The following is a 14023-nucleotide window of genomic DNA, read 5'->3' as shown; positions in this document are numbered from 1 at the left end:
CGGGCAGATCACCTGCTGGTCAGGAGTTCAAGACCAGCCTGGCCAACATGGCAAAACCCTGTCTTTACTAAAAATACAAAAATTCGCGGGTGTGGTGGTGGGCGCCTGTAGTCCCAGCTACTCCCGAGGCTGAGCCGCGCTCCAGCCTGGGCGACAGAGTGAGACTCTGTCTCAAAAAAAAAAAAAAGAAAATGCCAGATGCATCAGATGCAGACTTTCATGTGTTACATAAACTCGAAAATGGCTATTCACTGCTTTTCCCTCCCTTATTGCAGGAGATTTGCTCTGACCCATCTGAAGTCCATATGGCTCTGTATGATGAAGACCTCCTGAAAAATCCTTTCTATCTGGCTCTGCAAAAGTGCCGCCCTGACTTGTGCAGCAAAGTGGCCCAAATCCATGGCATTGTAAGTGCACTGAGCCTCGGGGTTGTCCTGAGGCATGAATGGTTCCAGAGACGTGGTAGACTAAGGCTCAGTTTGGAGGGAGTTTGTTATAAACTCAGCTTAACAAGCTCCCAGCAGTGTGCTTGGTCTGTGAGTGAGCAGCGAGGGGCCCCCATGAGCCGCTCCCTCCAGGAAGCCTTCTGGGACTGCAGTCCAGGCTGTAATACTTTCTCTGAACTCCTGGCCCCCGCCTGTGGCTAACTGTGCCCTTTCGTGGAGCACCCCCAGTGACACTTGGTCTCACGCTGCGGTGCTCTCGTTTCTCTCTTGCCTATGGAGGCTTCTCCAGGGCTAAAATGAGTTGTGCTCCCTGGGGCCTCACGAGTCCTGGTCTGTCTGGGAGGTGGGTGCTCACCCTCATAGAATAAGGGACCGAGTAAACGCATTCATACACTGCTTTGAAAGGTTTTTCCAAAGGGAAAGCACCATGATGAAAGAACTTTTCTGGTAGAGGCCACAACCTCAGAAGCCTTCAGGGGCAGCCAGGTAACAGGAATGAGAAGCAGGCAGGAGACGCTGTCGCCTGTCATGGTGGGGGCATCTGCCTGGACGGGGGCGGGCCCCGCATTGTGGGTCTTTCCAGTTCTCAGGTCAGTGAACTTGGCGGGCATCCTACTTAGACGGCACTGGGGGACACAGTGTCCCGGGTGCATTTGTGTCGTCTGTGGCCTCTGCTTCAGGAGTCTTCCGTCTTCTTTTTGTCTGTTGTCCCCTACTCTCTCAAATGGATGTCCACTTCTCTTATCCCGTGGGGCGACTTTACTTAGATATGTGAGGTGCCTGAGGGTTTGAACTGAAGGAGAAGTCAGGTTAGCTGAGTGTGGCTTCAGGTTCTCAGCGGCCTCTCGGACGCTGGAATTGACTTTCATTTATTTTTATTTTTATTTATTAATTTTTTTTGAGACAGAGTCTTGCTCTGTCACCCAGGCTGGAGTGTGGTGGCGTGATCTCAGCTCACAGCAACCTCTGTCTCCCAGGTTCAAGCGATTCTCCTGCCTCGGCCTCCCAAGTATCTGGGATTGCAGGTGTGTGCAACCACGTCCGGCTAATTTTTGTGTTTTTACTAGAGATGGAGTTTCACCCATGTTGGCCAGGCTGGTCCCGAACTCCCGACCTCAGGTGATCTGCCCACCTCGGCCTCCCAAAGTGCTGGGATTACAGGCGTGAGCCACTGTGTCTGGCCTGGACTTGACTTTGATTTTGCCCAGGCCACGCTCTGCCATCAGAAACTGGGTTTCTTTTTTTTTTTGAGACAGAGTCTCACTCTGTTGCTCAGGCTGGAGTGCAGTGGCACAATCTCGACTCTGCAACCTCTGCCTCCCGGGTTCAAGTGATTTGCCTCAGCCTCCTGAGTAGCTGGGATTACAGGCACAAACCACCATGCCCGGCTAATTTTTTTTTTTTTTTGAGACGGAGCCTTGCTCTGTCACCCAGGCTAGAGTGCAGTGGCGCAGTCTTGACTCACTGCAACCTCCACCTCCGGGGTTCAAGCGATTTTCCTGCCTGAGTCTCCTGAGTAGCTGGGACTACAGGTGTGTGCCACCACACCCAACTAATTTTTGTATTTTTAGTGGAGACAGGGTTTCACCATGTTGGCCAGGATGGTCTCGATCTCCTGACCTCGTGATCCACCCACCTCGGCCCCCCAGCGTGCTGGAATTACAGGTGTGAGCCACCACACCTGGCCTAATTTTTGTATTTTTAGTAGGGACAGGGTTTCACCGTGTTGTCCCGGCTGGTCTTGAACTCCTGGCCTCAAGTGATCTGCCCGCCTCCATCTCCCAAAGAGAAGCTAGGTTTCTTGACATCTTTTCCAGTTTTTATGATTAGTTTTGTGATTCATATTTCTTCACCACAATCTTCTTACTTTAGATTTTAGAAGGCAAAAAGTTCATTATTTTAAAAATTAGAATATATAGCTCTTTCCAAATAAAAATCTCATAAAATTCACCAAAGACATTCACTGTCATCTCTTCATTTCACAGCAATTATTAAAAGCTGCTGTATACAAGATACTTTGCTTGATGGTGAGGATTCACCAAGAAACAGAAACACACATCACTCTTTTTTTTTTTTTTTTTTTTTTTTTTGAGATAAGGTCTTGCTTTGTCCCCCAGGCTGGGCTAGAGTACAGTGACATGAACATGGCTCACTGCAGCCTCAAACCTCTAGACTCAAGCAGTCCTTCTGCCTCAGCCTCCCAAGTAGCTGGGACTACAAGCATGTGCCACCACGCCTGGCTGGTTTTTATTTTTTATTTTTGTTGCCCAGGTTGTTCTTGAACTCCTGGCCTCAAGTGATCCTCCTGCTTCAGCCTCCCAAAGTGCTGGGATTACAGGCATGAGCTGTCACGCCTGGCCCTAGATCACCATCTTTACCCTCATGGAGCTTAAATTCTAGTGCGAAAGATGGTCATTCACTGAGCGAGTGCATACTAATTACGGTAGTGGTGAGTGTCGCAGAGGAAAAGTACGGGACGCAAGGTGGGCATGGATCAGGGAGGGCCTGGCCGTACTGCGGGAATATTTCCTCTCTTCCTGTCTTCGTTGTATGATATTTTAAACTACTGTCTAGACAAGTGCATATTTTCATATATATCTTTATCCAGCTTTTTAGAAGTGTCACACTGTGGCATAGTTATTTCTGTGAAAGCTTTTTGGGGAAGCTCTATCTTGCTCAGCATGGTGTTAGTGAGCCTGGCGGCTGCCACTTCAGGCTTTTCTTTTTCTTTCTTTTCTTTTCTTTCTTTCTTTCTTTTTTTTTTGAAACAGAGTCTCACTGTGTTGCCCAGGCTGGAGTATAGTGGCTCTATCTGGGCTTGCTGCAACCTCTGCCTCCTGGGTTCAAGCGATTCTCCTGCCTCGGCCTACCAAGTAGCTGGGATTACAGACACCCACCACCATGCCTGACTAATGTTTCTATTTTTAGTAGAGATGGGGTTTCACCATGTTGAGCAGGCTGGTCTGGAACTCCTGACCTCAAGTGATCCATCTGCCTTGGCCTCCCAAAGTGCTGGAATTACAGGCGTGAGCCACTGCGTCTGGCCTAACTTTTGTAATTTTTGTAGAGACGGGGTTCTCAATTTCTTGCCCAGGCTGGCCTTGAACTCCTGACCTCAGGCGATCCTCCTGCCTTGGCCTCCCGAAGTGCTGGGATTACAGGTGTGAGCCACCATGCCTGGCCAACTAAGTGCTTTTCAGCTACAAGTCATGGGATCCCACTCAAGCCCACTTTAGCAAAAGGGGGATTTTGAATGAACTTTTCTGCCTTGTCGCCTTCCTTTTGGGGACAGCGGAGAATGGAGATTCTTCTTAGGCTCTGCCATCCGGGGTTCCCCCACAGAACCCCAGACCCTCAGTCTAGCTCCTCCTGAGATCCAAGGCATCCACAAGGAACTGCTGGGGTCCATATGGGGCAGCAGTGAGCCTCTGGTCTTCCTCAGCCTTGTTTGGTGGACTTGAATCAGTGAGGTTGCCAGGCATGTTGGTGCAGGCCTGTAGTCCCAGCTACTCAGGAGGCTGAGGCAGGAGGATCGCTGGAGCCCAGGAGCTCTGGGATGTCGTGAGCTATGCTGATTGCATCTCCACACTAAGTTTGGCATCAATATGGTGACCTCCCAGGAATGGGGGACCACCATGTTGCCCAAGGAGGGGTGAACACTGCCATGCTGGAAATGGAGCAGGTCAAAACTCCTGTGCTTTTGCCAGGCGCAGTGGCTCATGCCTGTAATCCCAGCACTTTGGGAGGCCAAGGCAGGCGAATCATTTGAGGTCAGGAGTTCAAGACCAGCCTGGCCAACATGGTGAAACCCCATATCTACTAAAAATACACAAATTAGCCAGGTGTGGTGGTGCGCACCTGTAATCCCAGCTGCTTGGATGGCTGAGGCATGAGAATCTATTGAACCTTGGAGGCAGAGGTTGCAATGAGCTGAGATTGCGCCACTGCACTCCAGCCCAGGAGACAGAGCAAGACTCTGTCTTAAAAAACAAACAAACAAAAAACAAACAAACAAAACAAACAAAAAACCCTCCCGTGCTGATCAGCAGTGGGATTGCACCTCTGAATAGCCACTGCACTCCAGCCTGGGCAACTTAGTGAGACCCCATCTCAAAAAAAAGAAAAAGAAAAAAGAATCAGGGAGGCCAGCATCTCAGCAGAAATCAGCAGAGTGTAGGAGCTGCCATCACTGTCACACTGGTCAGGTTTGCTGGCCCATGCTGGCCCCCTCTTGTCCGTGTGAGGAGGGACATGGACCACACCTGTCCAGTCCGCAGTTGTGCTCTACCTATGTTTATAGATTGAAAGAAAAAGTTGAATATCTCGATGGTCTCCAGAAAAATGCCATCCTTTCTGTCACCTCTAAGGGATCCCTGTGGCCTCAGCAGTTGAATGCCAAATATCTTTCCATGAAGTTTGGACATTGTACCAACTTTATTTCATTTTTAATATTTTGGTAGAGATGGGGTCTCACTGTGTTGCCCAGGCTGGTCGTAACCTTGTACCAAGTTTGACTGCCCTTGAGTCTGCCCTGGAGATCAGAGTCCTTTATCAGGCTCCAAAAAGTGTGAAATCACTTAAAAACGTGTCTCAGCCAGGCATGGTGGCTCACGCCTGTAATCCCAGCACTTCGGGAGGCCGAGGCAAGAGGATCACTAGGTCAGGAGTTTGAGACCAGTCTGGCCAACATAGTGAAACCCTATCTCTACTAAAAATACAAAAAATTAGCCGTGCGTGGTGGCAGATGCCTATAATCTCAGCTACTGGGGAGGCTGAGGCAGGAGAATCGCATGAACCCAGGAGGCGGAGGTTGCAGTGAGCTGAGATCATGCCACTGCACTCCAGCCTGGGCAGCAGAACGAGACTCTGTCTCAAAAAAACAAAAACAAACAAAAAAAAACCATGTGTCTCCCGCAGAGTGAACTGCACCACGCTTCTCCCTGCGTGCACACTGCTGGGCCGCCTCATCTCTGTGTGGCCCTGCAGCAGTGTGTGTGGGGCAGCTGAGGGTGCAGCTTGACTGCTCCTTCCCTCCCCACCCCCACCCCATCCCTGCCCCCGCCCCGCCACGCCTCGAGGCGCCTTCCTTCCCAGGTGCTCCTTCTGTGGGGATGCCCCCACATCCAGGCAGCTGTCTCCTTCCTGCCCTCCTCTGCTATCTGATTGGACAGTGGAAGCGCCTTCTCCTGTGCTCACCCAGATTTCAAATTTCAATTTCAGAGGCCTGTGACACCCCCACTGCTTCTAAAAGTCACCTCTGTGCTTACAACTATCCGGCTAATTACACACCTGTGGCGTCCTCAGAGCAGGCTGGGCAGGTCTGCGTCCCTGGGGCTTTAGTGCAGAGTTGAAAGTCCTCCAGGTTTCCCAGGTGCACCAGGAGACCGGCCCCTTTGCCTACAGGAAAAACAAAAATTTCAAAGGAGATTGAACTTGGTCCTTTTATTGAGGTGTCTGATTTAATGGGGTAAGTAGGCTCCGGGGGCCTAGTCTGGGAGCCTAGCAGCATGTCTTCTAAGCCCCAGGAACTAACTTTCATCCAAGCTAAGGGCGCTGAGACCCCTGCTCCAGTTCTCAGAATTTATTTAGTATAGATGCTTCCAGCAAGCCGTGGCCATCCACTCCACGCCAGGCACCGTGCCAGGTTTCAGGGTTACACGATCAATGGGGAACTTGGCACGCCTTCAGGGAATTCCAGAAACCGGCCATTTGCAGGCCAGAGGAATGAGTATCAGGACAGAAGGCAGCGTGGGCAGTTGTGGAGTGCTTAATCCAGCCTGGGGAGGAAGCAGGAGAGTGCCCTGGAGTAGGTGCCACTCAGGCAGATTCTTGCCTTTTATTTGACTTTTCTTTTCTTCTTTCTTTCTTTTGAAATGGGGTCTTGCTCTGTCACTCACGCTGGAGTATAGTGGCGTGATCTTGGCTCACTGCAACCTCCACCTCCTGGACTCAAGTGATCCTCCTGTCTTAGTCTCCTAGGTAGCTGGGACTACAGGCGTGCACCACCACGCCTGGCTAATTTTTGTATTTTTTGTAGAGACAGGGTTTTGCCCTGTCGCCCAGGCTGGTCTCGAACTCCTGGACTCAAGTGATCCACCCGCCTCAGCCTCCCAAAGTGCTGTGATTACAGGCGTGAGCCACCACACCTGTCTTCTTTTGTTTTTCCCCATAAAATGCAGCTCCTGCAGGACTTTCTTTCCCCCAACCCCACGCCCTACCCCCGGGATGGAGTTTCGCTCTTGTAGCCCAGGCTGGAATGCAGTGGTGCGATCTCGGCTCACTGCAACCTCTGCGTCCCGGCCTCAGCCACCTGAATAACTGGGATTACAAGCAGTTGCCACCGCGCCTGGCTAATTTTTGTATTTTTAGTAGTAGAGACGTGGTTTCACCGTGTTGGCCAGGCTGGTCTCAAACTCCTGACCTCAGGTGATCCACCTGCCTCAGCCTCCCAAAGTGTTGGAATTACAGGCGTGAGCCACCACACATGGCCTTTCTTTAATTACTGTGATTTTAAAAATTCTTTCTAAAGGGGCTAGAATAAACCATTTTTTGGTTAAGACTTGAAATTTCTAGGTCCCCACCTTCTGGTCAACGCAGTAACTCTGAACTTCGTCTGTGCCGGTAACTCTGAAAAGTCTTTGCCAGCAGTAAAAACTCCACAGCTACTCCAGAAGTAGTCTGAAGCCCCCTAAGGGGTAGCCTGGAGGCCGTTGGCCTAGCTCTCTACCCCCCATCCCAGGCAACTCCTCCCCGGTCTCAGCAGGATTGCTGTGGGGATGGTGGGTGGAGCCAGGGAGCCCAGCGTTGGCTTCTGGTTGCTATGAAATGCTCTGGGCAGCAGGGGCCTCTCTCTTTCTTGGCATAGGAGGAACTAGAGCTCCTTTATATGTCTGCCAGAAAACTGGTTGGGGGAAGGGTTGGTCCTGAGGGCCCCCGATTTACCCAGTAAACATGCACTGGGCACCAGCCTCGTGTCCAGCAGTGTGCTTGACAGTGGGGATGCAGTGAATGGGGCCAGACGTGTGTTATGCAAGTCAGGGAGGCGGAGAAGGTGACGCAAACAAGCGGGCAGCATGTGGGCACAGTGGGGCAGAGTTCTCTGAGGCCCCTTAGAAGTTCCTGCTTCGAGGCCAGGCGTGGTGGCTCACACCTGTAATCCCAGCACTTTGAGAGGCTGAGGTGGGCAGATCACGAGGTCAGGAGATCGAGACAATCCTGGTGAACACGGTGAAACCCCGTCTCTACTAAAAATACAAAAAAATTAGCCGGGTGTGGTGGCGGACGCCTGTAGTCCCAGCTACTTGGGAGACTGAGGCAGGAGAATCGTGTGAATCCGGGAGGCAGAACTTGCAGTGAGCCGAGATCACGCCACTGCACTCCAGCCTGAGCAACAGAGCGAGACTCCGTCTCAAAAAAAAAGAAGTTCCTGCTTCCCAGAGGCCACATGAAGGCCCTCCAGCCACGGCCCTTCCTTGAATGGGATGGTGTGAGTCCTTCATGCTGCAGCTGGAGGGGGGGCCATCTCCGACTTCAAGCATTAAATACCCGAGGACTGGCTCTTTAGATCCCATTGCCTGTGGCCCACTTTGGCCTCTAGGATCTTCTTTCTTTGTCTGCCAACTGCAGTGGTGAGGCCACTTGGGAGCCTTGAGGTCGTTTCTTCTAGCCTAATATCTAAGGGCCTCCCTTTATTTTAATTTTTTATTAAAATTTCAGATTATTATGTTTAATTTCAAACAAAGAATAATACAATGGACCAGGCACAGTGGCTCATGACTGTCATCCCAGCACTTTGGGAGGCCAAGGTGGAAGGATCACTTGAGGCCAGGGATTCAAGACCAGCTTGGACAAAATAGTGAGATCTCATCTCTACTTAAAAAAAACAAAATGCTGGTCATGGTTGTGTGCACCTGTTGTCCCAGTTACTTACGAGGCTGAGGCAGGAGGATGGCTTGAGCCCAGAGGTTGAGGGTGCAGTGAGCTATGATTGCACCACTGCATTCCAGCCTGGGTGAGAGAGCAAGACCCTGTCTCCAAAAAAAAAAAATATAAAAGCGTAAAGAAAAGAATAGAAGGAAACCATCATCCGTGTGAAGTGTTTTTTTTTTTTTTTTTTTTTTTTTTAAGACAGAGTCTTGCTCTGCAGCCCAGGCTGGAGTAGTGCAATGGTGTGATCTCAAGTCACTGCAACCTCTGCCTCCTGGGCTGAAGCACAACCTCCCGAGTAGCTGGGATTACAGGCACATACCACCATACCTGGCTAATTTTTGTGTTTTTAGTAGAGACGGAGTTTCACCATGTTGACCAGGCTGGTCTCAAACTGCTGACCTCAAGTGATCTGCCTGCCTCAGCCTCCCAAAGTGCTGGCATTACAGGCGTGCGCCACCACCCCCGGCTAATTTTTGTATTTTTAGTAGAGCCAGGGTTTTGCCATGTTGGCCAGGCTTGTCTGAAACTCCTGACCTCAAGTGATCCGCCTGCCTTGGCCTCTCAAAGTGCTACGATTATAGGCATGAGCCACCACGCCCGGCCATGTTTCTTTTTTGAATGGTGGGAGAAAGTGTGATTTTTTAGCTTCCCTTTTCTGTACTTTCCAAGTGCTCCTCTCTTCATCTGGACTTGTCCCTGAGCCCCTGGGTCCTTATAACTGCGCTGTTAAGAATAGAGAGGGAGCCTGGGGCCACTAGCCTGGGGGGGACCCAGCGATTGTAGGAAGGAGCCGTCAGCCTCCACATCTGAAGGTGGAGAAGGATTTGTACTGTTCGCCTCCTCCCTCTGCCTGTGGTGGGGTGAGGCTGATTCCATCACAACAGCAACAACAACAACAACAGCAGCAGCAGATCACCTCAGCTGGCAGCCACTGTGGCCGTGTTGGCAAGGGACCTCGGGCGTTCTCTCTGCCAGCAGGTCCCGCTGTGTGTCCAGCTGGAGCGCCTTTGGGGACACCTTGTTCTGCTGAGGTGGTAAATGGCACGTCTGTCTAATGTTCCCCCGAATTGTTTTTTCCAGGTCTTAGTACCCTGCAAAGGAAGCCTGTCGAGCAGCATCCAGTCTACTTGTCAGTTTGAGTCCTACATTTTGATACCTGTGGAAGAGCATTTTCAGACCTTAAATGGAAAGGTATTCATTTCTTGGTGGATCAGCCAGGGTCACCTACTCGGTGTTTGGGGCCAGAGGGGAGGAAGAGAGTCCCGTTCTCAGCCTTTCACAGCTACTGGCAATGGTGGCATTTGACACACACTGCAGCCCCGTGGGGGGCTGGAGGGACCCTGCCTTTGTGGTGGAGGAAAGGGAGGTAGTGACAGTAAGCTGGACCCCAGCTATTGCCTTGGAGGCCGGGAGGTGCCGAGCATCTCTCCCTGATCCCGTGATGGGGTTTCTGCCGTGTGTCGCTGGAACACCTCCTCCTTGCTGATGTCCGAGCCAAAGGAAGTTGTTTTATCCCAGTGCCATGAAAAGCTTGTCAGTGTCTTGGTCCCGAATAGGACATCAGGGATGAATATTTTAGTTTTTAAAAGCTTTTTGTGTCAGCTGGACATGGTGGCTCACGCCTATAATTCTAGCACTTTGGGAGGCCGAGGCAGGAGAATCACTTGAGGCCAGGAGTTTGAGACCAGCCTGGAAAACATAACGAGACCCCATCTCTGCCAAAAATAAAAATAAAAAAATTAGCCAGGCGTGATGGTGTGTGCTTCTAGTCCCAGCTATTTGGAAGGCAGAGGTGGGAGAATTGCTTAAGCCGAGGAGTTTGAGCTTGCAGTAAGCCATGATTGTGTCACCACACTGTAGCCTGGGCAACAGAGTGAGACCCTGTCTCAAAAAAAACAAACAAACCCAAAAAACAATCTTTTTGTTTTGAAATAATTTCAAATGTTTTAGTAAAGTTGAAAAAACTCTTAAATGTGCTTCCCCCCAAGCTGTTAACATTCTTGCCACATTGGTTTTATTGCTGTCTCTCAACACATATTATTATTATTTTGAATCTTTTTTTTTTTTTTTTTGAGATGGAATCTCGCTCTGTCACCAGGCTGGAGTGCAGTGGTGTGATCTCAGCTCACTGCAACCTCCACCTTCTGGGTTCAAGCGATTCTCCTGCCTCAGTCTCCTGAGTAGCTGGGACTATAGGTGTGTGCCACCATGCCCAGCTAATCTTTTTTTTTTTTTTTGAGGCGGAGTCTCGCTCTGTTGCCCAGGCTGGAGTGCAGTGGCGCTATCACAGTTCACTGCAAGCTCCGCCTCCCAGGTTCACGCCATTCTCCTGCCTCAGCCTCCCGAGTAGCTGGGACCACGCGCACCCGCCACCATGCCCAGCTAATTTTTTGTATTTTTAGTAGAGACGAGGTTTCACCATGTTAGCCAGTATGGTCTCGATCTCCTGACCTCATGATCCACCCGCCTCGGCCTCCCAAAGTGCTGGGATTACAGGCGTGCGCCACCGTGCCTGGCCTGAATCTTTTGAGAGTAAGTTGCAGGCACTGTGCCCTTTAGCCCAAGACAGTTCAGTGTGTATTTCCCAAGAACAGGCATTCTCTTACGTAACCACAACGCAGTGATCACACTCAGATAATTTAGCATTGATAGAATGTCCTCCAGCATAATTGTCCTCATACAGACTGTGCTGATTATACCAATTATATCTTTCATAGCAAAAAAAAATTTTTCTTCTTCTTAGCTCTAGAATCACACACTACATTTTTTTTTTCTTTTGAGGCGGAGTCTCACTCTGTCACCCAGGCTGGAGTGCAGTAGCTCGATCTCAGCTCACTGCAACCTGCGCCTCCCAGGTTCAAGTGATTCTCCTGCCTCAGCCTCCTGAGTGGCTGGGACTGCAAGCACTCGCCACCATGCCCGGATAATTTTTGTATTTTTAATAGAGACGGGGTTTCACCATATTAGCCAGGCTGGTCTCAAACTCCTGACCTCAAATGATCCACCCCCCTTGGTCTCCGAAAGTGCTTGGATTACAGGCATGAGCCACTGCACCCGGCCTGGATCCTTTTTAAATGTTGCAACAGGAAAAACATTGAGCTGTTTCTTTAGTAGAAGAAATCCTGTGTTCTTTGTGAAAAGAAAAGGTAAGAAAGCTGTCCCTATCTAAGAGATGGAAGTAATCTTGTGCTGCAGTGTGGCCAGGGCTGAATCCCACCTGCTACTCCCTGCACGGCTTACTGTGGTCATGGCCGGGTGCTGGGGGCAGACCAGCCGTGCAAAGCCCGACTCCTGTCCTTTTTGTAGATCTAGGTGTCCAAAAGAGAACAAATCAACTAAGCTGACTGACAGCTGGGGTGAGCAGATCTCTAGCAGGAAGACGGCAGTGTGTCTTGTGAGCCACAGGGCAGAGCAGATGCACTGACAACCCCGTGCTTCCTCTCCCTGTCACAGCGCCACAAACCTCAGCTGCCGCATCTGAACACAGCCCCTGCCCCAGTGAGGACACTGTGGCCGGGCTTCCCTGACTATGGGGATGCCGGGAAAAACAGGGCCATTCCTGAATGGGAATAAAATCTCCCTCTCTCAGAACCTACCTGCTTCCGCTTTAAAAGCAAAACAAAACAAAACAACACATACCCCATGGTTAACATCAACAGTGAAAAAAGCTGACATCATGTGCCTTCCAACAGGATACACAGAGGGAGATAAAACATCCCTTTCAGGGCGTTCCTATCAGAAACGTGTAACTGTAAAACCGTAATCTAATTGTCAGGAAACATCAGACAAACCCTCCCAAACACACAGAGGGAGAGTCTGCAATACGCAACAAAAATGTCAATGTCGTGAAAGGCAAAGAAAGACCGAGGCACTGTTCCAAATGAAGGAAACTAAAAAGATGAACAAATGCATCGTGTGGGCCAGGTGTGGTGGCTCACGCCTGTAATCCCAGCACTCCAGGAGGCCAAGGCGGGCGGATCACCTGAGGCTGGGAGTTCAAGAGCAGCCTGGCCAACATGACAAAACTGTGTCTCTACTAAAAATACAAAAATTAGCTGGGTGTGGTGGTGGGTGCCTGTAGTGCCAGGTACTCAGGAGGCTGAGTCAGGAGAATTGCTTGACCCTGGGAGGCGGAGGTTGCAGTGAGCCGAGGTCGCACCACTGCACTCCAGCCTGGGTGATGGAGTAAGACTCTGTCTCAAAAGAAAATAGAAATGATTCAGGTATCTTGCAGCCATAGCTACTAGGCCAACAAAGAGGAAACATTTTAGTATCAAAACGAGCAAAACAGGAGAGTATTTGTGCCCCAGCAAACCCACATTGGGGTGAAGGCCGTAGGGTCTGGTTAAGGGCTGCATCGGGGGCCAGGCTGAGAATGGGATGTGGTTGCCCCGGCTGCTGGTGCAGTGATGGCTTTCTTGTTTCCAGGATGTCTTTATTCAAGGGAACAGGATTAAATTAGGAGCTGGTTTTGCCTGTCTTCTCTCAGTGCCCATTCTCTTTGAAGAAACTTTCTACAATGAAAAAGAAGAGAGTTTCAGCATCCTGTGTATAGCCCATCCTTTGGAAAAGAGAGAGAGTTCAGGTATTCTGGGAGAAAAAACCTTTTTCTCCTGTTTTAGAAAAATGTGTTTGTTGAACTTGTTCCTGACTTAGCTGTTGAAAGGTTAAACAAGGCCAGGTATGGTGGCTCGCGCCTGTAATCCCTGCACTTTGGGAGGCCGAGGCGCAAGGATCACTTGAGGCCAGGAGTTCAAAACTAGCCTGGAAACATAGTGAGACCCTGTCTCTATAAAAAAATAAAAAAAATCAAGCCGGGCGCAGTGGCTCACGCCTGTAATCCCAGCACTTTGGGAGGCTGAGGCAGGCAGATTACTTGAGGTCAGGAGTTCAAGATCAGCCTGGCCAACGTGGTGAAACCCCATCTCTACTAAAAATACAAAAATTAGCTAGGTGTGGTGGCATGCACCTGTAATCCCAGCTACTCGGGAGGCTGAGGTAGGAGAATTGCTTGAACCCAGAAAGCGGAGGTTGCAGTAAGCTGAGATCACGCCGCTGTACTCTATCCTGGGTGAGAGAGTGAGACTGTCTCAAAAATAAAAAGTAGGCTGGGCGCGGTGGCTCACGCTTGTAATCCTAGCACTTTGGGAGGCCGAGGTGGGCGGATTACCTGAGGTCAGGAGTTCAAGACCAGTGTGACCAATATGGGGAAACCCCATCTCTACTAAAAATACAAAAAAATTAGCCACGTGCAGTGGTGCGTGCTTGTAATCCCAGCTACTCAGGGGGCTGAGGCAGGAGAATCACTTGAACCCGGGAGGCAGAGACTGTGGTGAGCCGAGATCGCACCACTGCACTCCAGCCTGGGCTACAGAGTAAGACTACGCCTCAAAAAAAAAGATAAAAATAAAAATAAAAAGTAAAAAAATAAAAAAATTAGCCGGGCATGGTGGTGCATGCCTGTAGTCTCAGTTACTCAAGAGGCTGAGGTGGGAGGGTCACTTGAGCCTAGGAATTCAAGGCTGCACTGAGCCATGATCACACCACTGCACTCTAGCATGGGCTACAGAACAAGACCCTATCTCCAAAAACAATAAAATAATAATTATTATTATTTATTTATTTTTGGGATGGGGTCTTGCTCTGTT

General features: G+C 50.1%; 1 protein-coding gene across 13 annotated transcripts in view; it reads left to right on the top strand.

The window, feature by feature from the left end:
• ANKRD27 (ankyrin repeat domain 27) overlaps positions 1–14023 on the top strand; it is a 77686-nt gene that overhangs the window by 15674 nt on the left and 47989 nt on the right. For 9 of the 13 annotated variants that reach the window (XM_054673817.2, XM_054673821.2, XM_054673819.2 and 6 more), the window contains exons 2-4: positions 276–407; positions 9456–9566; positions 12804–12960. In XM_054673817.2, coding sequence (XP_054529792.1) covers positions 306–407; positions 9456–9566; positions 12804–12960 — 370 coding nt within the window. In that variant the 5' untranslated portion in view covers positions 276–305. The remainder of the gene's footprint in view (positions 1–275; positions 408–9455; positions 9567–12803; positions 12961–14023) is intronic. The other 4 variants (XM_063801478.1, XM_063801479.1, XM_009435225.5 and 1 more) reach the window with 3 other exon arrangements.

The sequence above is a fragment of the Pan troglodytes genome, chromosome 20 (assembly GCF_028858775.2).
Source record: "Pan troglodytes isolate AG18354 chromosome 20, NHGRI_mPanTro3-v2.0_pri, whole genome shotgun sequence".
In the NCBI taxonomy this organism is placed as follows: domain Eukaryota; kingdom Metazoa; phylum Chordata; class Mammalia; order Primates; family Hominidae; genus Pan; species Pan troglodytes.
Note: the sequence above shows the minus strand (reverse complement) of the source record. Positions and strands in the feature narration are given on the sequence as shown.